This window comes from Choloepus didactylus, chromosome 7 (genome assembly GCF_015220235.1).
Source record: "Choloepus didactylus isolate mChoDid1 chromosome 7, mChoDid1.pri, whole genome shotgun sequence".
Classification (NCBI taxonomy): domain Eukaryota; kingdom Metazoa; phylum Chordata; class Mammalia; order Pilosa; family Megalonychidae; genus Choloepus; species Choloepus didactylus.
In genome coordinates, this window is record NC_051313.1 from 151,223,236 (window position 1) to 151,245,938 (window position 22,703).

The window sequence follows — 22,703 nt, forward strand, 5'->3', positions numbered from 1 at the left end:
GAAAACAGCCTTGAAAAGCTCTGAAGAAAATGACCCTGAGAAGGTTTCTGACGAGAAGGAGAGCCTCAAAATATTCTGAAGATGTCGTGGAAAGAGAACCTGAAGGCGACTGCTCTGCAAAACAGCTTGAAGGTGACACTGAAAAAGAATTTGAAGAAAATAGTCTTGAAAAAGAAGAAAATGGCTCTGAAAAAATCAGAATTTGAAGATGACGGCTCTGAAAATGTCTTAGATGAATGTTCCAGTTTCCTAAAGCTGCTAGAATGCAAAATATCAGAAATGGATTAGAATTTTATAAATGGGGTTTATTAGGTTACAAATTTACAGTTCTAAGGCCATAAAAAGTGTCCAAACTAAGGCATCAACAAGAGGATACCTTCACTGGAGAAAGGCCAGTGGCATCTGGAACACCTCTGTCAGCTGGGAAGGCACATGGCTGTTGTCTGCTGGTACTTTGCTCCCAGGTTCTGGTTTCAAAATGGCTTTCTCCAAAAAGTCTCTGGGCTTCTGTCTCTCTTGGCTTTTCTCTCTCAGCTCCTGTGCATCCTTGCTTGTTGTCCCAGGGCATTTCTCTCTAAGCATCTGGGGGTCCTCTCTTAACTTCTCCAGGACTACCTCTGGGCTTCATCTCTTAGCTTTGCATCTCTAAATGTCTTCCTGTCTGTGTCAGCTTTTAGCTTCTCCCAGGGGAAACACTCTGGCTTACATATTTTAGCTTCTCTCCAAAATGTCTCTCTCAGCTTCTATGAGCTCCTTCTCTCTGTGAGCTCTCTTAAAGGACTCCAGTGATCTAATCAAGACCTACCCAGGATGGGTGGGGTCATATCTTCATGGAAATGTGCTAATCAAAAGTCACACCCTAATCAAGACTAATAAGCCTGCCCCCACCAGATTGCATTAAAGAACATGGCTTTTGTGGGGGGCATAATAGATCCAAACCAGCACAATGAGGGAGGCTCTGAGGGAAAGTGTGAAGAAGAGTCTGATGAAAAGGAAGACGCATGTGAAACAGTATTTGAGGATGAGTCAGATGAACAAGAGGATGAAGATGAAGAAGATGCAGATGAGAAGTTGTTCAGGGTGAGGATCCCAACCACAGGCTGGTTGATGAGGATGATTACAGCGAGAAGTTATTTGAAGAGTCTGATGAGAAGGGGGTTGTAGGTGGGGTTGGAATGTAGTGGAAGAAGGGCCCCTGCTCAGGACTGATGACAACAATGATGACAATTATGCCATTTAATCCCTTTCAGGGGCTTCATATGAAGAGTCTTCCTTCTACAGGGTAATGACTAGGAATGTTACAAGATCATGGTAGTGGAGTACTGTGAATTTTTCATTGTGAGCAGTACTTTGTGATTTTAAATATACATTGACTGGGTGTTCAGTTAAACTTCATAGACATAAGGCAAGTTAAAAAAACAAAAAGAAACAGAAGATGGCAGAAGTTAAGTCCAAAGATAGAATGAAAAAATAACTATGCAGAGATTAAACTTTCCTGTAAGACAATAGGTTAAAAACAATACCAGACCAAAACTGAACAAATCTAGCTCTACCCCAAGAAAACTACCCATGAAAAAAATTACCCATGATGCTGCAAACAGTGAGATGGAAAGATATTAGATAAAATATTAAAGGAAGGAGAGCCTGGGTGAATAATGGTATGAGTCTGAATTGAATTGACTATGACAAGCTGATTATTGAAATATTTGAACTGGTTGTATAAAATCCTGAAGACCCTCATTCATGGACACTATAAAACGTATTCTGTTAACTCTGCTGCCAGTTTCTTCGAGGACAGCCCCATCTTCTCTCTGCACACGCTTGGGTCTCCCGGTGAGTTACTTGTACGATGCTATTACCCAAAGTACCAAGTTGGTGTGCAGTTGATAGGCTCTTCCTCCCAGATAGTCTTCAGCCTCTGGGCCCAGGAAGCCACCATCCCCTTTCTTTCTTCTTCCGATGCAATCTCAGGAGCAAAACTGACCTGAGCAGGGAGGACCTCGAATCCACAGAAGTGCAACGTACCATGCTAAAGCCACGAGGGGAGAAAGGAGGTGATTAGGAACCACTCTGATGATAAAGCATCCAGTTAAATGATGAAAGGGTGGGTACGGCATGTAACAACCCTTCTCAACATCATAAAAACCACTTCAGTGCTACTAGAGACTGCAAATGTTTGAATTTCTCTAGAGCCTGAGGATGCACAAATGAGGTGAAGACTTTGGACAGCTGGGATTTCCAAATTCTATTCATATTATTGAGACTAATCCATAATTTTTGCTACTGATTGAGGCATTAAATGTTACAGTTTTGATGGATGAGGCAAATGATATTATATTCACTCGATGGATTTTTCTAGAATGAGGCAGCTCTATCTATGTACCATCCTGGAATGCTGTCCATGACCCACTGTTCAATGGAAACAACAACAACAGAAAAACTTAGGCTGGATTTATAATACACTATTTACATAAAAAAATAAACATCAAAAGACCGATAACAAAAATTATATATGTAAGAATATGCATGGGCCAAAAGGAATTACATCAAATTGTTTAAAGTGATTATTCCTGGCTTATTAAGGGGACTGACTTTCTAGTTTTACCTTTCATATTGCCTCATTTTTTTCCTACAATATGTATTTTTGAGAACTGAAAAAAATATAAGGAATTTGTTTAAAAAACAAGAATTTAAGCTTGTCTAAAGAGACCAACTAGCCGCTGAAGAAGGACGTTCAGGCTTATAGCTTATTTCCTTTAGTGGAACATCCTGAGTTGGAATCACTTTCCTTTCTCCTTCCAATGAAGTTTTTTTTTTCTAGAAATATCACACCCTCCTTTCAAATCTACACCTTTGCCAGGGCCCCTCGCATGCAGGTCCTAGGATGGAGAGCTGGTGGAGGCTCCCACACCAATGTCTGCATTTTAAATCATGTTCACAAGCTGCTCATTTCATGGCCTTCTCCCACCTTGACAAACATCCCTTCCTGGCCACTGGGACAACCAGTTCCCACGGAGGTTTCTGGATCACTCGGCACGGAGAGGGCCCACCCTGGCCCTGACTGGAGCCTGCTCCCTTCTCTCCCCACCCACGGCCAACCCTCACGGAGGACAGCTTCATATGTGGATGCCCCGCTCGTTTGAATGAGCTTGGTCTCCAGCTGTCCCCACACCAGCAGCCACCTCTCGCCCACCCCTTGGGCCCAGGAGAGCAGCAGGTTACGTGATATCCAGCTGGGAGCAGGCCTGGAAGGGGGCAGGGGCAGGGGTGTGTGGGTGCTGGGGAGGGGCTCCACACTTTAGACCACAGGCCGGGCTGCACGCCCATCCCGACACCACCAGAAGCTGCGACTGTAACAACACACTTTCTTTCCTCAATTGGCCAAGCTCCTCTGCGCTGCGAAGTGATAACTCCCAAGGCAAAATGTGGTCATTTTCTCCATCCGGGAGGAGTCAACCAGCTTGGAGCCCCAGGCTGGGGTCACACCTCATGATTCAAGCGCCCATGGGTCACGTGGGGGGTGCTCACCTGCAGGGGCCACAGAAAGTACCGGAAATCCCCGCTGACTCCAGTTTTTGAGTACATCTCGGCCGTGCCCCCGGTTGTGAGCGAAAGGAGGGCTAATTTACCCTGTGGAGGAGAAAACAAAGTATTGCTTTTGTGTTTGGGGGTTGGTTCCCTATAGGAATAGATGCAGATGTAACATCCCCACCTCCGCCAGCTACGGGTGACAGCTATCTCCCAAAGGGAGGTAACGGGACAGGCAGAGGGCAGGGCAGGGTGAACGTCGGAGCACTGCATATCCCTGGACATGTGGCAGGAACCGGGCTTTAGGAAGGCTGTCCGGGAAGTGAGTGTGATTGGACTGACCTGGTGGGGTGCTGAGGACTGAGGGAGGAGGGGAAGGGAAGGTGCTGGGCCCTGGGTGGGGGGGTGGGGGTGGCGGCACTCAGGAATGGGGCATCCCTCCACAGTTCAAGAAGGATCTTGCTCACTTGTACCCACTTATTGTCTGAGGCTTTTTGAATTGTAAAAATTGGTTATTTGAGTAAGAAGTTATTGTAGTAAGAAAGCTGTATTTCCTGTTCATTGAGCACACAGCAGGTTGCAAGCAGCCCTCACCCTACAATGGAGGTATATTGGGTCACATCTTTGTGTTGCAAGTAGGAACCTGAAGCTCAGAGAGGGGGACTTGTGCAAAGTGACAAGGAGATGGGGCCCCTGGAGCCCAGGTTGCCCCTCTCAACACGGGGCAGGACGCCTTTGGGTCTGAGTCTGTGTTTTCTACACAAACCCACTCCCAGTCCCAATCCCTTCTTCGCCATGCCTCTCGTCAGTTGTGGGTGCACCTGCATTCCTCTCTAGACAACAAGCTCCTGGGCTTCAGGAATGACGTTTTCCTCATCTGTGTATAGCATGTGGTGCTTTGCACACAGTAAGCTCTTAATCGATATTTGTAAAAAACAAAAGAAACCAGAAGTATAACTTGATAAGCCAGCCCTCCCTTCACACACACATAAACACACACCACAGCAACCCTTATCCCCGAGTGCACACCTTGAGGAAGCCAGCCTCATAGAATCCTGGAAGGTCGAAGGCAAAGCCTTGGCACAGCACTCTGTCCATCCAGCCTTTCAGGATCGCCGGCACGCTGAACCAGTACAGCGGGAACTGGGGACGGGAGCACACAGAGAAACACACGCTGAAGCTTTGTCCGCATCCATGCTCTAGTCTACCTGATGACTGAGCGCAAATCTTGCTGGGCTCTTCCTCTCCCACAGCTGCGTAGGTGCATGACCCCGTGGCCATCAGGAATGGGGATATCCGCAGAATGTGAGGATCTTGTGGGGGCAGGGTGGGACAGAGCTGACCATGGTCCTGTCACCGTCACAGGTGGCTCTGCATCCCCAGGGACAGCCCCTCGAGTTGGTCCCAAGCAGGTGGGGAGGTGGGGAAAGCTCTGGGCACTGGCTCAGTGGTGATCCAATCGGGGGTTGGGAGGGGGGCAAAGAGAAGAGTGTGGAAAAGAGCTCCGCCACTTTCCATGCTGGGGGCACGAGCTGCTGGCATCTAGGAGTCCGACTTAGCGAGGCTCTGAGCAGCTGTGGGTTTTGACACAAACCAGAGCTTATCCTCAGATTATACACACCAGCAGTATACTGGTCCCCATATAAGTCTTCACGCTACTTCCAACCACATCTTCTCTAAAGGGAAAGGAACAGAGACGATAATCTGCTACCAAAGGTGGAAGCCAATGTTTTGTGTGCTTTCAATATAAATCAAACTCAGAATGTGGCAATGAGGTCCAAGTTGCACAGTCTGCTACTGTGTGACACTGGCAAGTTACTTGACCTCTCAGTGCCATGCCTATTCCTGACTTGTCAACTGGGGCTACTACTAGTTCCTAACTCATAGCATTGCTGTGAGGATTCAATCACTCACTGCAGTGCCTGGAGCAGAATAAATGCTCAATAAGTGCTAGACTAGAAGTAGTGGTAGTAGTAATACAGTGATAGCAGTAGCAATAACAGTAGCAGCAGCAATAGTAGTAATAACAGTAGTAGTAATAATAGTAACAGCTGCAGCAGTAGCAATAGCAGTAGTAGTAATAGAAATAATAGTAATAGTAGTAATTGCAGTAGCAATAGTAGCAATAGCAACAGTAGTAATAGTAGTGGTAGCAATAGCATTTATAGTAGTAATAGCAACAGTGGCAATAGTATTAGCAATAGTATTTTTAGTAGTTATGGCACAGTACTAATAGTAGCAGTAGCAATAGCAAAAAATATTTGTAGTGCAATAGCAGCAGTAGTAATAGTAGTAGTAATAGTATTTGTAGTAGTAACAGTAGCAGTAATGGTGGTAATAACAGCAGTAGCAATAGTAGTAGTATAATAGCAGCAGTAGTAATAGTGATGTTATTTGTAGTAGTAACAAAAGCTATATTAATAGTGCTAATAATGGTAGTGGCAATAGTATTAGTAATAATAGCAGCAGTAATGCAGTAGTCATGGTATTCGTAACGGTACAGTAGCAGTAGTAATATTAGTAGTAGCAATAGTAAAAGCTGTTGTAGTAATGGCATCAGTAGTAATAGCAATAGTAGCAATAGTATTCACAGTAGTAATAGCAGTAGTAATAGTAGTAGTAACAGCAATAATAGTAATAGCAGCAGCAATAGTAACAGTAGTATAGCAGCAGTAGTAACAGTAGTAGTAGCAATAGTATTTGTAGCAGTCGTGGCAGCACTAGTAGTTGTAGCAGCAATAGTAAAAATATTCATGGTAGTAATAACATCAGAAGTAATAGTAGTAGCAATAGTATTCACAGCAGTAATAGCAGCAACAGCAGCAGTAGTAATAGTTGCAGTAATAGCAGCAGTAGTAACAGTTGAAGAAGCAATACTATTGGTAGTAGTAATAATAGCAGTAGTAGTGATGAACGAAATTGTTATTAGTGCTCAAAGAAAAAAATAAACATATGATGCAGACCCTCTGGACAAAGTATCAGGAAAAGTGGGAGGGCAAGGTAACAAGAGGAGGGAAATGTGTGCAAAAGAAATACTCTAGAACGAGCAGGCGTGGGCTTAATTTAGCCATCCAGTGATGCAAGTGGAGGAGGGAAGTAAAAACAGAGGTGGGCTCCACTCAGGGTGGTTGTCGACCCAATAATTCCCAAAAAGCACAGGCGTCTACTTTGCTGCAGGTTCCGATCACACCTGTGACCCCACACCTGCTCTGCCTGGGCAGGAGCTGACAGGTGTTTCAGGGGGCACGGTTCTTTCTGGGGTGGTATCACCCACCGGGGACAATTCATGAATGAAGGCAAGGAGAGTGGGTGGGTGAGGTCATCTGTGAGATGAAAGCAACAAGAGAAGATTTTCCTCTTCATGGTCAGGGTGTTTAGGGAGGAGTTGCTTTTGGCCTGCATTATCTGGATAAACACTTGTGTAGATAAAGCTGGCTCTCCCCCAGCCTCTGCAGGGCTAGTGATGGGGTTGGGTTGGAGAATGAGAGCAAGGAGCTGCCTGGTTCAGACATTTCTTGGGCCACTGGACCAAAGGGAAATCCTTCATGAATATGTACTTGGGAGCCAGGATTTTAAATGAGTTGATCTCTTCACGTGGCTAGACACAGGCTTGTATACACACGTGCTAAAACATCACTACTGGTGCTAGATGCAGGAGCTCATTACTGGAAAGAGTTTGTACCTAGGTTGACTCTAATTTGATATATTAATTAGAGAGAGACAAACCTGGAATATCACTAGGTCAGCTTCCTGAACCTTCTTCTGCTCGTCAATTATGTCTTTGGTCAGTGCTCTCTTCTTGCAGGCTTCGTAGGCTTCCACCCCATAACTGAAGAGCTTGGGATTGGAGAGTGCACCTGGAGAGGAAGATGCAAACGCCCTCACTTCTGAGCGGGTGCCCACAGCGAGGCCCGGGCAGGCCCACAAGAGCGGGGTGTCACCTGCACCCCTCAGTGCAATTCAACAGACTTTACATTAATTCGAAACAGACAAAATACTTAAATATAAAAACTGGATCCTGTCAAATACTAGAAGAAACTGTTAAGCATTTTCATAACCTCAGAGTTTTTAGAACTATGACACAAAATCCAGAGATCACAGGAAAAAGACTGATAAAGTCAATGAAATAAAAGTACATGAAGGGAGGCGGGGCAAGATGGCAGACTGGTGAGCTGTATGTTTTAGTTACTCCTCCAGCAAAGTAGGTAGAAAGCCAGGAACTGCGTGGACTGGACACCACAGAGCAATCTGACTTTGGGCATACTTCATACAACACTCATGAAAACGTGGAACTGCTGAGATCAGCGAAATCTGTAACTTTTTGCGGCCAGGGGACCCGCGCCCCTCCCTGCCAGGCTCAGTCCCGTGGGAGGAGGGGCTGTCAGCTCCGGGAAGGAGAAGGGAGAACTGCAGTGGCAGCCCTTATCGGAAACTCATTCTGCTGATCCAAACTCCAACCATAGATAGACGGAGACCAGACACCAGAGAATCTGAGAGCAGCCAGCCCAGCAGAGAGGAGACAGGCATAGAAAAAAAACAACACGAAAAACTTCAAAATATAAGCGGAGGATTTTTGGAGTTCTGGTGAACATAGAAAGGGGAAGGGCAGAGCTCAGGCCCCAGCTCAGGCCCTGAGGCGCATATGCAAATCCCGAAGAAAAGCTGATCTCTCTGCCCTGTGGACCTTTCCTTAATGGCCCTGGTTGCTTTGTCTCTTAGCATTTCAATAACCCATTAGATCTCTGAGGAGGGCCCTTTTTTTTTTTTTTTTTAATCCTTTTTTCTTTTTCTAAAACAATTACTCTAAGAAGCCCAATACAGAAAGCTTCAAAGACATGCAATTTGGGCAGGTCAAGTCAAGAGCAGAACTAGGAGAGCTCTGAGACAAAACGCAATAATCCAGTGGCTAAGAAAATTCACTAAACACCACAACTTCCCAAGAAAAGGGGGGTGTCCGCTCACAGCCATCATCCTGGTGGACAGGAAACACTCCTGCCCATCGCCAGCCCCATAGCCCAGAACTGCCCCAGACAACCCAGTGTGATGGAAGTGCTTCAAATAACAGGCACACACCACAAAACTGGGCGTGGACATTAGCCTTCCCTGCAACCTCAGCTGATTGTCCCAGAGTTGGGAAGGTGGAGCAGTGTGAATTAACAAAGCCCCATTCAGTCATCATTTCAGCAGACTGGGAGCCTCCCTACACAGCCCAGCAGCCCAGAACTGCCCTGGGGGGACGGCACTCACCTGTGACATAGCACAGTCATCCCTCAACAGAGGACCAGGGGGTGCACGGCCTGGAAGAGGGGCCCACTTGCAAGTCTCAGGAGCCATACGCCAATACCAAGGACTTGTGGGTCAGTGGCAGAGACAAACTGGGGCAGGACTGAACTGAAGGATTAGACTATTGCAGCAGCCTTAAAACTCTAGGATCACCAGGGAGATTTGATTGTTAGAGCCACCCCCCCATCCCTGACTGCCCAGAAACACGCCCCATATACAGGGCAGGCAACACCAACTACAAACGCAAGCTTGGTACACCACTTGGACCCCACAAGACTCACTCCCCCACTCACCAAAAAGGCTAAGCAGGGGAGAACTGGCTTGTGGAGAACAGGTGGCTCGTGGACGCCACCTGCTGGTTAGTTAGAGAAAGTGTACTCCACGAAGCTGTAGATCTGATAAATTAGAGATAAGGACTTCAATTGGTCTACAAATCCTAAAAGAACCCTATCAAGTTCAGCAAATGCCACGAGGCCAAAAACAACAGAAAATTATAAAGCATATGAAAAAACCAGACGATATGGATAACCAAGCCCAAGCACCCAAATCAAAAGATCAGAAGAGACACAGCACCTAGAGCAGCTACTCAAAGAACTAAAGATGAACAATGAGACCATAGTACGGGAGACAAAGGAAATCAAGAAGACCCTAGAAGAGCATAAAGAAGACATTGCAAGACTAAATAAAAAAATGGATGATCTTATGGAAATTAAAGAAACTGTTGACCAAATTAAAAAGATTCTGGACACTCATAGTACAAGACTAGAGGAAGTTGAACAACGAATCAGTGACCTCGAAGATGACAGAATGGAAAATGAAAGCATAAAAGAAAGAATGGGGAAAAAAATTGAAAAAATCGAAATGGACCTCAGGGATATGACAGATAATATGAAACGTCCAAATATAAGACTCATTGGTGTCCCAGAAGGGGAAGAAAAGGGTAAAGGTCTAGGAAGAGTATTCAAAGAAATTGTTGGGGAAAACTTCCCAAATCTTCTAAACAACATAAATACACAAATCATAAATGCTCAGAGAACCCCAAATAGAATAAATCCAAATAAACCCACTCCGAGACATATACTGATCACACTGTCAAACACAGAAGAGAAGGAGCAAGTTCTGAAAGCAGCAAGAGAAAAGCAATTCACCACATACAAAGGAAACAGCATAAGACTAAGTAGTGACTACTCAGCAGCCACCATGGAGGCGAGAAGGCAGTGGCACGATATATTTAAAATTCTGAGTGAGAAAAATTTCCAGCCAAGAATACTTTATCCAGCAAAGCTCTCCTTCAAATTTGAGGGAGAGCTTAAATTTTTCACAGACAAACAAATGCTGAGAGAATTTGCTAACAAGAGACCTGCCCTACTGGAGATACTCAAGGGAGCCCTACAGACAGAGAAACAAAGAAAGGACAGAGAGACTTGGAGAAAGGTTCAGTACTAAAGAGATTCGGTATGGGTACAATAAAGGATATTAATAGACAGAGGGGAAAAATTATGACAAACATAAACCAAAGGATAAGATGGCTGATTCAAGAAAAGCCTTCACGGTTATAACGTTGAATGTAAATGGATTAAACTCCCCAATTAAAAGATATAGATTCGCAGAATGGATCAAAAAAAATGAACCATCAATATGTTGCATACAAGAGACTCATCTTAGACACAGGGACACAAAGAAACTGAAAGTGAAAGGATGGAAAAAAATATTTCATGCAAGCTACAGCCAAAAGAAAGCAGGTGTAGCAATATTAATCTCAGATAAAATAGACTTCAAATGCAGGGACGTTTTGAGAGACAAAGGCGGCCACTACGTACTAATAAAAGGGGCAATTCAGCAAGAAGAAATAACAATCGTAAATGTCTATGCACCCAATCAAGGTGCCACAAAATACATGAGAGAAACACTGGCAAAACTAAAGGAAGCAATTGATGTTTCCACAATAATTGTGGGAGACTTCAACACATCACTCTCTCCTATCGATAGATCAACCAGACAGAAGACCAATAAGGAAATTGAAAACCTAAACAATCTGATAAATGAATTAGATTTAACAGACATATACAGGACATTACATCCCAAATCACCAGGATACACATACTTTTCTAGTGCTCAGGGAACTTTCTCCAGAATAGATCATATGCTGGGACATAAAACAAGCTTCAATAAATTTAAAAAGATTGAAATTATTCAAAGCACATTCTCTGACCACAATGGAATACAATTAGAAGTCAATAACCATCAGAGACTTAGAAAATTCACAAATACCTGGAGGTTAAACAACACACTCCTAAACAATCAGTGGGTTAAAGAAGAAATAGCAAGAGAAATTGCTAAATATATAGAGACGAATGAAAATGAGAACACAACATACCAAAATCTATGGGATGCAGCAAAAGCAGTGCTAAGGGGGAAATTTATAGCACTAAACGCATATATTAAAAAGGAAGAAAGAGCCAAAATCAAAGAACTAATGGATCAACTGAAGAAGCTAGAAAATAAACAGCAAACCAATCCTAAACCAAGTAGAAGAAAGGAAATAACAAGGATTAAAGCAGAAATAAATGACATAGAGAACAAAAAAACAATAGAGAGGATAAATATCACCAAAAGTTGGTTCTTTGAGAAGATCAACAAGATTGACAAGCCCCTAGCTAGACTGACAAAATCAAAAAGAGAGAAGACCCATATAAACAAAATAATGAATGAAAAAGGTGACATAACTGCAGATCCTGAAGAAATTAAAAAAAATTATAAGAGGATACTATGAACAACTGTATGGCAACAAACTGGATAATGTAGAGGAAATGGACAATTTCCTGGAAACATATGAACAACCTAGACTGACCAGAGAAGAAATAGAAGACCTCAACCAACCCATCACAAGCAAAGAGATCCAATCAGTCATCAAAAATCTTCCCACAAATAAATGCCCAGGGCCAGATGGCTTCACAGGGGAATTCTACCAAACTTTCCAGAAAGAACTGACACCAATCTTACTCAAGCTCTTTCAAAACATTGAAGAAAATGGAACACTACCTAACTCATTCTATGAAGCTAACATCAGTCTAATACCAAAACCAGGCAAAGATGCTACAAAAAAGGAAAACTACCGGCCAATCTCCCTAATGAATATAGATGCAAAAATCCTCAACAAAATACTTGCAAATCGAATCCAAAGACACATTAAAAAAATCATACACCATGACCAAGTGGGGTTCATTCCAGGCATGCAAGGATGGTTCAACATAAGAAAATCAATCAATGTATTACAACACATTAACAAGTCAAAAGGGAAAAATCAATTGACCATCTCAATAGATGCTGAAAAAGCATTTGACAAAATCCAACATCCGTTTTTGATAAAAACACTTCAAAAGGTAGGAATTGAAGGAAACTTCCTCAACATGATAAAGAGCATATATGAAAAACCCACAGCCAGCATAGTACTCAACGGTGAGAGACTGAAAGCCTTCCCTCTAAGATCAGGAACAAGACAAGGATGCCCGCTGTCACCACTGTTATTCAACATTATGCTGGAAGTGCTAGCCAGGGCAATCCGGCAAGACAAAGAAATAAAAGGCATCCAAATTGGAAAAGAAGAAGTAAAACTGTCATTGTTTGCAGATGATATGATCTTATATCTAGAAAACCCTGAGAAATCGACGATACAGCTACCAGAGCTAATAAACAAATTTAGCAAAGTAGCGGGATACAAGGTTAATGCACATAAGTCAGTAATGTTTCTATATGCTAGAAATGAACAAACTGAAGAGACACTCAAGAAAAAGATACCATTTTCAATAGCAACTAAAAAAATCAAGTACCTAGGAATAAACTTAACCAAAGATGTAAAAGACCTATACAAAGAAAACTACATAACTCTACTAAAAGAAATAGAAGGGGACCTTAAAAGATGGAAAAATATTCCATGTTCATGGATAGGAAGACTAAATGTCATTAAGATGTCAATTCTACCCAAACTCATCTACAGATTCAATGCAATCCCAATCAAAATTCCAACAACCTTCTTTGCAGACTTGGAAAAGCTAGTTATCAAATTTATTTGGAAAGGGAAGATGCCTCGAATTGCTAAAGACACTCTAAAAAAGAAAAACGAAGTGGGAGGACTTACACTCCCTGACTTTGAAGCTTATTATAAAGCCACAGTTGCCAAAACAGCATGGTACTGGCACAAAGATAGACATATAGATCAATGGAATCGAATTGAGAATTCAGAGATAGACCCTCAGATCTATGGCCGACTGATCTTTGATAAGGCCCCCAAAGTCACTGAACTGAGTCATAATGGTCTTTTCAACAAATGGGGCTGGGAGAGTTGGATATCCATATCCAAAAGAATGAAAGAGGACCCCTACCTCACCCCCTACACAAAAATTAACTCAAAATGGACCAAAGATCTCAATATAAAAGAAAGTACCATAAAACTCCTAGAAGATAATGTAGGAAAACATCTTCAAGACCTTGTATTAGGCGGCCACTTCCTAGACTTTACACCCAAAGCACAAGCAACAAAAGAGAAAATAGATAAATGGGAACTCCTCAAGCTTAGAAGTTTCTGCACCTCAAAGGAATTTCTCAAAAAGGTAAAGAGGCAGCCAACTCAATGGGAAAAAATTTTTGGAAACCATGTATCTGACAAAAGACTGATATCTTGCATATATAAAGAAATCCTACAACTCAATGACAATAGTACAGTCGGCCCAATTATAAAATGGGCAAAAGATATGAAAAGACAGTTCTCTGAAGAGGAAATACAAATGGCCAAGAAACACATGAAAAAATGTTCAACTTCACTAGCTATTAGAGAGATGCAAATTAAGACCACAATGAGATACCATCTAACACCGGTTAGAATGGCTGCCATTAAACAAACAGGAAACTACAAATGCTGGAGGGGATGTGGAGAAATTGGAACTCTTATTCATTGTTGGTGGGACTGTATAATGGTTCAGCCACTCTGGAAGTCAGTCTGGCAGTTCCTTAGAAAACTAGATATAGAGTTACCATTCGATCCAGCGATTGCACTTCTCGGTATATACCCGGAAGATCGGAAAGCAGTGACACGAACAGATATCTGCACGCCAATGTTCATAGCAGCGTTATTCACAATTGCCAAGAGATGGAAACAACCCAAATGTCCTTCAACAGATGAGTGGATAAATAAAATGTGGTATATACACACGATGGAATACTACGTGGCAGTAAGAAGGAACGATCTCATGAAACATATGACAACATGGATGAACCTTGAAGACATAATGCTGAGCGAAATAAGCCAGGCACAAAAAGAGAAATATTATATGCTACCACTAATGTGAACTTTGAAAAATGTAAAACAAATGGTTTATAATGTAGAATGTAGGGGAACTAGCAATAGAGAGCAATTAAGGAAGGGGGAACAATAATCCAAGAAGAACAGATAAGCTATTTAACGTTCTGGGGATGCCCAGGAATGACTATGGTCTGTTAATTTCTGATGGATACAGTAGGAGCAAGTTCACAGAAATGTTGCTATATTAGGTAACTTTCTTGGAGTAAAGTAGGAACATGTTGGAAGTTAAGCAGTTATCTTAGGTTAGTTGTCTTTTTCTTACTCCCTTGTTATGGTCTCTTTGAAATGTTCTTTTATTGTATGTTTGTTTTCTTTTTAACTTTTTTTTTCATACCGTTGATTTAAAAAAGAAGGGAAAGTTAAAAAAAAAAAAAAAGAAAAGAAAAACAAGGAAAAAAAAAAGATGTAGTGCCCCCTTGAGGAGCCTGTGGAGAATGCAGGGGTATTCGCCTACCCCATCTCCATGGTTGCTAACATGACCACAGACATAGGGGACTGGTGGTTTGATGGGTTGAGCACTCTACCACAGGTTTTACCCTTGGGAAGACGGTTGCTGCAAAGGAGAGGCTAGGCCTCCCTATGGTTGTGCCTAAGAGCCTCCTCCCGAATGCCTCTTTGTTGCTCAGATGTGGCCCTCTCTCTCTGGCTAAGCCAACTTGAAAGGTGAAATCACTGCCCTCCCCCCTACGTGGGATCAGTCACCCAGGGGAGTGAATCTCCCTGGCAACGTGGAATACGACTCCCGGGGAGGAATGTAGACCTGGCATCGTGGGAAGGAGAACATCTTCTTGACCAAAAGGGGGATGTGAAAGGAAATGAAATAAGCTTCAGTGGCAGAGAGATTCCAAAAGGAGCCGAGAGGTCACTCTGGTGGGCACTCTTATGCACACTTTAGACAACCTTTTTTAGGTTCTAAAGAATTGGGGTAGCTGGTGGTGGATACCTGAAACTATCAAACTACAACCCAGAACCCATGAATCTCGAAGATAGTTGTATAAAAATGTAGCTTATGAGAGGTGACAATGGGATTGGGAAAGCCATAAGGACCACACTCCACTTTGTCTAGTTTATGGATGGATGAGTAGAAAAATAGGGGAAGGAAACAAACAGACAAAGGTACCCACTGTTCTTTTTTACTTCAATTGCTCTTTTTCACTCTAATTATTATTCTTGTTATTTTTGTGTGTGTGCTAATGAAGGTGTCAGGGATTGATTTGGGTGATGAATGTACCACTATGTAATGGTACTGTAAACAATCGAAAGTACGATTTGTTTTGTATGACTGCGTGGTATGTGAATATATCTCAATAAAATGAAGATTAAAAAAAAAAAAAAAAGTACATGAAATCCTTCACAGGAAAAACAAACCCACCACAGCAAAGTCAAAGTTAAAAGAAAAAAAATTGTGTAAAAAGTATTTGCACTTCATATCCTACACTATATAATATATAAAGAGCCCTTAAAATAAAAAAGAAAAAGACCATGAATAGTTTACAGGAAAGAAAATATAAATCCTTCTTAAATATATGTAAAGATCCTAAACCTCACTTATAATGAGAGAAGGGCAAACTATAACCACACTGGGGCCCAGTTTTTCATATGTCAGGCTGGCAATCATCAAAAAGTTGGATAACACTGTTGGTGACTGTGGTGGTTTGCTCTTAACTCTAATTCAGTGGTGTGATCCAATGTAAGCAGGACCTTTTGGTGAGGTTACGTCAGTTAAGGTGGGGTCCACCTCAATCAGAATGGATCTTAATCCTATTACTGGAGTCCTTTATAAGAGAAAGAAGTTCAGACAGAAAAACAGAGTAAGCCACAGGAGGCAAGAAGCTGAAATTCAACACAGCTTGGAAGTGAAGGGAGAGACCATAAGATGCTGCCATGTGCCCTGCCATGTGACAAAGGAGCCAAGGATGACCAACAGCTAGTCCCAGAACACCAGGGTCTTGGGGAGAAAGCATCGCCTTGATGATGCATTGATTTGGACCTTTTCCCAGCCTCAAAACCATGAGCAAATAAATGCCCATTGTTTCACCCGACCCACGTCACGACCATTGTTTAAGCAGCCAAGAACACTAAAACAGTGACAATGTGAGGAAATGGGTACTTTCCAAACATTGCTGGTGGGAGTGTAAATTGGTACCACATTTTTGGAAAGCAGTTGGATATTACCCATGAACACTAAAAATATGCATTCCCTTTGACCAGCAATTCTGCTTCTCAAAAGTGTAGGAAAAGGCATAAGACTGCGATTATTCACTGCATCACTGTTTAAAATAGCAAAGGATCAGAAATAACCTCAAATGCCCTCTGGTAAGAGGCTACTTAGGCTATGAGACCTGCGTGCAATGGAATCCTTTGCAATGGTGAAAAAGAAGGCAATCAGCAAAACACTCTGTGTAACAGGCTACCATTTTTTTGTAAAAGGGAGGGAAAATGGCGACCGCACTGGTAATTGCTTGTATAGCACAGACATCTCCAGGAGGGAATGGGGAAAACTGGTGATACTGGTCATCTTGGGGGCAGGGAAACCAGGGGGCTGGAAATAGGGAGGACACTAAGACTTACATGGTAGATCCTTCTGACCTGAGAATTGTGTATCACAGGCAACTACTACCTTTTCTAAACTTTTTGTTTTTTTTTAATTAAAAAGCCCAAGAGAAAACTTAGGAGCATACTGGCCTCATGACTCACCAGTGATATCTCTCTGTGTGGCCCTGGGCTCAAAGTCCATGGCATATAAATCAGAGACAGTGACTTGGCAGCCCTGCTTCGTTAGCTCCTCCACCGCCACATTCTTCAAGGTTCCGTTAAAAGACCGGGGTTCCTGGTGCGCATAAACGATGAGCACTTTTTTACCTAAATCGGGAGAAGAAACACTTTCTTCTATATATTTCTATATATATTCTGTATATTTCATTATATAGAATGAAATATCTATATAAATGGTTCCCAACTAGGGGCAATTTTTCCCCCCAGGGGACATCTGGTGATGTCGGGAGACATTGCTCTTAAAGAGCAATTCCTCTCTGCCAAAGAGCAGTGAGGACTAAGACGAAAATTAAACGTTTAGGTGCTTCACAGAGGTTGAAGCTGAGAGACACCAGCTTCTTCGACAGATGACAGTTCTAAAATAATGAGCATTTTTTAATCCAAGTTATTTCATGGCTCGTATCATTACTTGAATTTAGTAATACTCAAGAACACAATGGCCAAATTATGTCTCCTCAAAAAGACAACAGTTAAATTCTTTAAAAGCCTGATCTAATTTGGCTGTCCACCACAAGAGGTTTTGGCCCTGTGTTCTAATGTCAAAATAAAAAGGGACCATTATTAATCTTTCATGCTAACCCTATGTTGACAGATGCCAGCTACTGACCCTGATCAGCCTGGGACATTTCTGCTTCCTTCCCCTCCAAATCCACAGGAATTTGACACATAAAACGGGAAAACTCAGAACCACTGGGGGAGGCAGGGGTGTTGTGAGGCAAAGGGGATTCTACAAGGAGTCACGTCTCTCATTGCCACCATAGCCTCGGAAGCAGTTTTCCTCTTTCCAGAGATTCTGTGAATTCTGCACTTATTTATTCTGGGAGGCAGCTGGGTGATTCACTTAAATTTGCCCTGGGAGCATCTAAGACTAAAATGTTCAACTCTTGATTTAAACTTTTCAGTTTAGGCCTTTGAAGAGAGAAAACACAGGTTGGTTTGAAGCAAACAGTTCCAGGGCCTTCAACTGAGTGCAAAGGTCAAATTCTGTGAGTTAGTTAATGATGAACATTTTTATTTTACCTTCTCAGACTTATTTGTTATAAGGGAATTCCACAGTGGGTGGGCTTCACAAGAGACTAGATATGAATGAAATATCTATATAAATGGTTCCCAACTGGGGGCAATTTCTCCCCCCAGGGGACATCTGGTGATGTCTGGAGACATTTCTAGTTCTGAGGGGTAGGGGCTGCTACTGGGGACAATTTTGCCCCCCCTAGGGGGCATTTGGTGATGTCTGGAGACATTTGTGGTTCTAAGAGTTTGGGGGTGCTACTGACATCTAAAGAGGCCAGGGATGCTGCTAAATACCCTATAATGCACAGGAGGGCCCCCCACGTTACATTGTTGAGTAAAAAAAAGAAGTTTCAGAATTGTGTGTGTGTGTGTGTGTGTGTTCATGTCATAGGCAGAGTACAAAAATAAGACACTCATACCAAATTTTTGACTATGGTTTCTCTTTGGGCTCAGTCACTCAACACATTTACTGAGCCCCTGCTATGCCTGAGGGATTATTCTAGGGCCTGGAGGTAGGATGAAAACAGGATGGGTAAGGTCCCCACTGTCAAGGAGCTTCTATGCTGGTGGGGTTGAAATGGACAATAAAACAAGTCAGGAAATATGCAACGAGATAACTCCCGACAGTGAGCTGTGTTATGGACCAAATGAGTTCCACTCACTTCAATGGTGTTTGGATTTTTTTTTAAATAGCAAGTTAGGTATTTGATTTCTAATTAAAGTTTTAATTGGAGAAAGCCGAACTTCGCCACAGCTAACAGTTACCTGCCATGCTGTAGAAAGATGGATGCTTCGTCTCTGAATTCTGTGAAAAGGTGGGTCAACCGTGAATCCTGGGCAAAGGAGGACTCGGGGTGGCGGGCCTGGGGCTCTCAGATGCGGTCACTCTAACTGAGCCCCACAACCTGGAAGAGGAAAGGAACACACGGAGTGGGGGGTCAGAGGGGACACAGAGACGAACCGACGCTGGGTCTCACGGCTCTTCCTGAACGACATGCAAACTTGTCAGAAAAAAGACTTCTTGGGAGAGGCGAGATTCTCTCGTGACTGGTCCTCAGAGGACAAATCATAAAGGTGTCAAAAAAAAAAATATATATATATATAGATAGATATTAAGGACTCAGAACGTTCTGTGAAAGCAACTACAAGTAGAGGTCCTGGGCAAGGAGACTCTGGATAGCAAAGGGGACCCAGGCCTCCCTGCCCCTCCTCCATCTCCCCAGGTTTTCCCTCCAGAAAATCAATGAGCAGTGGGACAGGGGTGTTAGCCAGCCGCTGAATCAGAACCTGATGCCCAAATGCCTCGGTCGGTGTACATGCAGCCCGGGAGATGTCACTGGCCCTTTCTCCTCACCTGGAAATGAGTGAGTTGGCTTGGACCCGGTCCCTCTAGGGTAGAAGCAAGTGCAGGCCGGCTGTGACCATAGAGACTCCCAAGGCAGATGGATCAGGTCCAAGGTCTAGCTCCACCATCTGTAACTGTGGGACCTCCAGCAAGTTCCCTAACCTCTCCATGCTTCTGTCTCCTTGTTTACAACATGGGGAGACACCACCACTGCACAGCAAGGCCGAGAAGATTAGGAGAGAGCTTATCTAAATATATATATTTTTTATTTTGTGGTGGCTGGCCCATAAAAAGGCTCTGGAAGCATGTTCTTTCTTCAGGGTGTCTGCAAGTGATGAAGGAAGTCTTATCCTCATCCCTGGCTAGCCATTTCTGAAATGACTGGTTTCCTTCTGGGTGGGGCAAGGCAGATGTGGACCCATGAACCCACTCCCCAGCCAGGCCAACAGCTCAGAATGGGTGACTCAGAGTAAAGGCTGCGTGCCACATGCTGCATCCGGGTGACGGTTTTCACCCACAGTGCATCCCTGCAGTGTAACCAAAGAATGGGGACAAAGAGGCACCAGGCTCATCTGTGGCCACGAGTGGAATGGGGATTGGGGCCTGACTTAGCAGCTCCCAGGGCCCTCTCTGTACCTCCACTGTCCCACCATGTGAAGAAGGGGCCGGCACCTGTGGGGCATTGCCAAGGTATAGGTGGGTGCCGGGATGGGGGTCCCGGGGACAGGAAGAGAGACTTAAGTCATGGTGGATGGAGCTGCACTGGGGACAGACACGGGATTTACAGAGTGCAGCACTGTCACAGGCCAAGAGGCGGCCCGTGGTTCTGGTCCGAGGGCGGCAGCTCCATTTTATTAGACTCCACAGCAACTCGTGCCCCACAGGGGAGGTTAATTCCATGCACTTAAATTGACTGTTGATGGAACAGTTAAGTATGGGGGTGCTGTCTCTGCCAACCTACCTCTTTGGCTACCCAATATCCACTCCCTCTTTCCTTAAGAACCGAAACCCAAATTTTTTCAGGGTGTCCAACTGCCAGATGAACACTGCATTCCAAACATCCCTTGTGGTTAGGGGTGGTCAGTGAGTCATAAGCAGCAGACACAGAAAAAGAAAGCAATAAGAGAATTCCAGATAGTCATAAGAAGTGGGGAAAACAGCAGGGGTACATCTTTTTCAGGCAGGTGGCCTGGGAAGGTGTCTCTGAGCAGGGACTTGAGTGACAACGTGGACCCAGCCAGGCGACGATCTGGGGGTCAGGAGCCAGCAGAGGGACCCCAAAGGCAGGAACTGGCCCCGGGTCATCAAGAAACAGCAAGAAGACCTATTATGGTTAAAAAAAATATATGCTGGTGGGAGATGCGTCACAGGGATGCGCAGGGCGTGTGCCCTCTAGCCGGCCTTGCAGGACAGGGGCTGGGGAAGGGATTTTAGTCTAAGCCTAACAGAGAGCTATTGGAGCATCTTAAGCAGGAGGGGGATATAACCTGATTTTCTTTAGCAATCACCTTATCCCTAAGTGAGATCCCCAAAGTGAGGGCCCAAACACATTTCAGTGTGAACCAAACGCATTATGGCTGCTTTAGCATCAGCCACCTTCCCCCTCCCCTCCTTTCCCCCCTCCCCGCACCTGCCCCCTAACACACACGCACCCCCGCAGCCCCCTCCTCCCTTGCCTTGCTGGGCCCGGGTGCCACATTCACATCCCATGCCTGCCCACCTTAGGTTCATGAGTGTAGGACCCCCTGCCCAGTCCCACTCTTCTACTGATACAGAATAAGAAACTGAGGCCCAAGAAGTGGGAGCCTTGCCCAAAACAAAAACAGAAACCGTTGCAGCCCTCGCCTCCTGACTCCCGGCCTGGGCTCTTTATCTTACCCTCCTTTAGCCTCCCTTTGTTCCATTCTGCTCCACGTGAGTTTTATTCTCTTGTCAGAAACTATGCACTTACCTCGGTTTACAGGAAGAATGAACCTCAGGCTACTGAACGAGAAATAGCACGTCAAATGTGGGCTGTTTCACCTCAATCAGCAACAACACGGTATTGTATGATGCCTTCCCCTTTTATCTGTCCTAGCCCGCTCCCATATGGACAGGACGATGCTTGTCCCAGCTTGATGAAAGTTCATTGGGTACGTCAACCATTGTCTGCCTGTGCATTTCTCTATCCCTGGGCATTTAGGGTGTTTCCAGAACTATAAATAGCCCTGCTAGAAGCACGTATTATTTTTTTCCCTTTCTTGTATTTCTTTGGCAGATTATTTGTCAGGGGTTAAAGTTTCCAGAAACTGATATAGTTTTAGTTCCTGTCCCAAACCGCCCAGCGTGTCCCTGAGAAAGGCGGGGCCCACCACCCGGCCCTATTTAGGAGAGGGGGGCTCCAGCACGCTGCCAGCGCGCCCGCGCTCGGAACCCCGGAACACCCATTCATTCATAACGCGTGGTCTCGGGCAAGTCGCTTAACGGCTCGGGCCAAGTTCCTCACCTGTGAACCTACTCTACAGGGTTGGGGGCGGATTAAATAAGATGATTCGTATTAAGCCCTTGTACTGTGCCCGGCAGAAGGTAGAAGCTCAGTGACAGTTAAGTACAATATTTATTTTCAAAATAGTCAACGCCCCAGGTGGCGAGGATCCATAAGCATCGTGTGTTCAGAGTCCCGTCACCCACCGAGAGCAGCGCCCCTCCCCGGGCCCGGCTGCGGGAGAACTCACCCTCCGCCCGGCGCAGGCTCAGCCGGGAAAGGCAGGCAGGACTCGGGCCTCCGCAGGGACCCGGGCTCAGCCGCGCAGGGACCGCCGCCAGCGGAGCCTCCCGGCGCCCGGCGGCTGCAAGCGGGCTGCGCTCCGGGCGCCTGCGCACTGGCACGGACACAGGGCCACCCGCGCTCTCCGCCTCGCGCCTTTCCCTGCTCTCCGTGCCCCTCGCCGCCGCGTCCTCGGTGTGACCCGCCGAGCGCCCCTCCCCGCCCCGCCCCTCGCCCCACCCCGCCCCTCGCCCCACCCTGCTCCACGCACCCCCTTTTGCCCCGCCCCCCGCCCCTCTCTGCCCCGCCCCGCGCCTTTCTCCGCCCCGCCCTTTTCCCTGAGCCCCCTCTCCGCTCCGCCCCCTTGCGCCCTACCTCCTGCGCGGCCCGCGCCGCACGCCCCGGCCACCACGCTCCGCCCTTCGGTCCCTCACCTCACGCGCCCCACCCCGGTCCGTGCGGCCCTGCTGGCGCGGAGACGGCTCTTCCGCCGGGAGGCTGGGCAGGGACGAGGGGACACCCTCCTACCGCGTGCCTTCCCCCTCCCTTGGCTCTGGGCAGGTCGCCAGGTGGCAGAATGAAGGGGCGTGGGGTGCGCACTGCCCAGCGGTCCAGTGGAGCCAAGCATTGATACCGCAGCAAGCTGCGTGAAT

At 45.1% G+C, this 22,703-nt stretch overlaps 1 protein-coding gene across 1 annotated transcript; it reads right to left on the reverse strand.

Annotated features, from left to right (window-relative positions):
• Positions 1–822: 822 nt before the first annotated feature.
• On the reverse strand, positions 823–22,246 carry NQO2 (N-ribosyldihydronicotinamide:quinone reductase 2). The gene is made up of 7 exons (XM_037844303.1): positions 22,019–22,246; positions 18,725–18,864; positions 16,868–17,032; positions 7,255–7,385; positions 4,558–4,671; positions 3,529–3,630; positions 823–2,029 (listed from the first exon to the last, which is right to left on the reverse strand). The coding sequence occupies exons 2-7, from the start codon at positions 18,729–18,731 to the stop codon at positions 1,856–1,858; spliced, it is 693 nt and encodes a 230-aa protein (XP_037700231.1). The 5' UTR covers positions 18,732–18,864; positions 22,019–22,246; the 3' UTR covers positions 823–1,855.
• Positions 22,247–22,703: the final 457 nt, after the last annotated feature.

Coding starts and splice junctions, on each gene's coding strand:
- NQO2 (XM_037844303.1), bottom strand. Junction 7,386..16,867: donor CACACAGAGAGATATCACTG/GTGAGTCATGAG, acceptor CTTCCTCTCCAG/GTGCACTCTCCAATCCCAAG. Junction 4,672..7,254: donor CTGACCTAGTGATATTCCAG/GTTTGTCTCTCT, acceptor TCCCGTCCCCAG/TTCCCGCTGTACTGGTTCAG.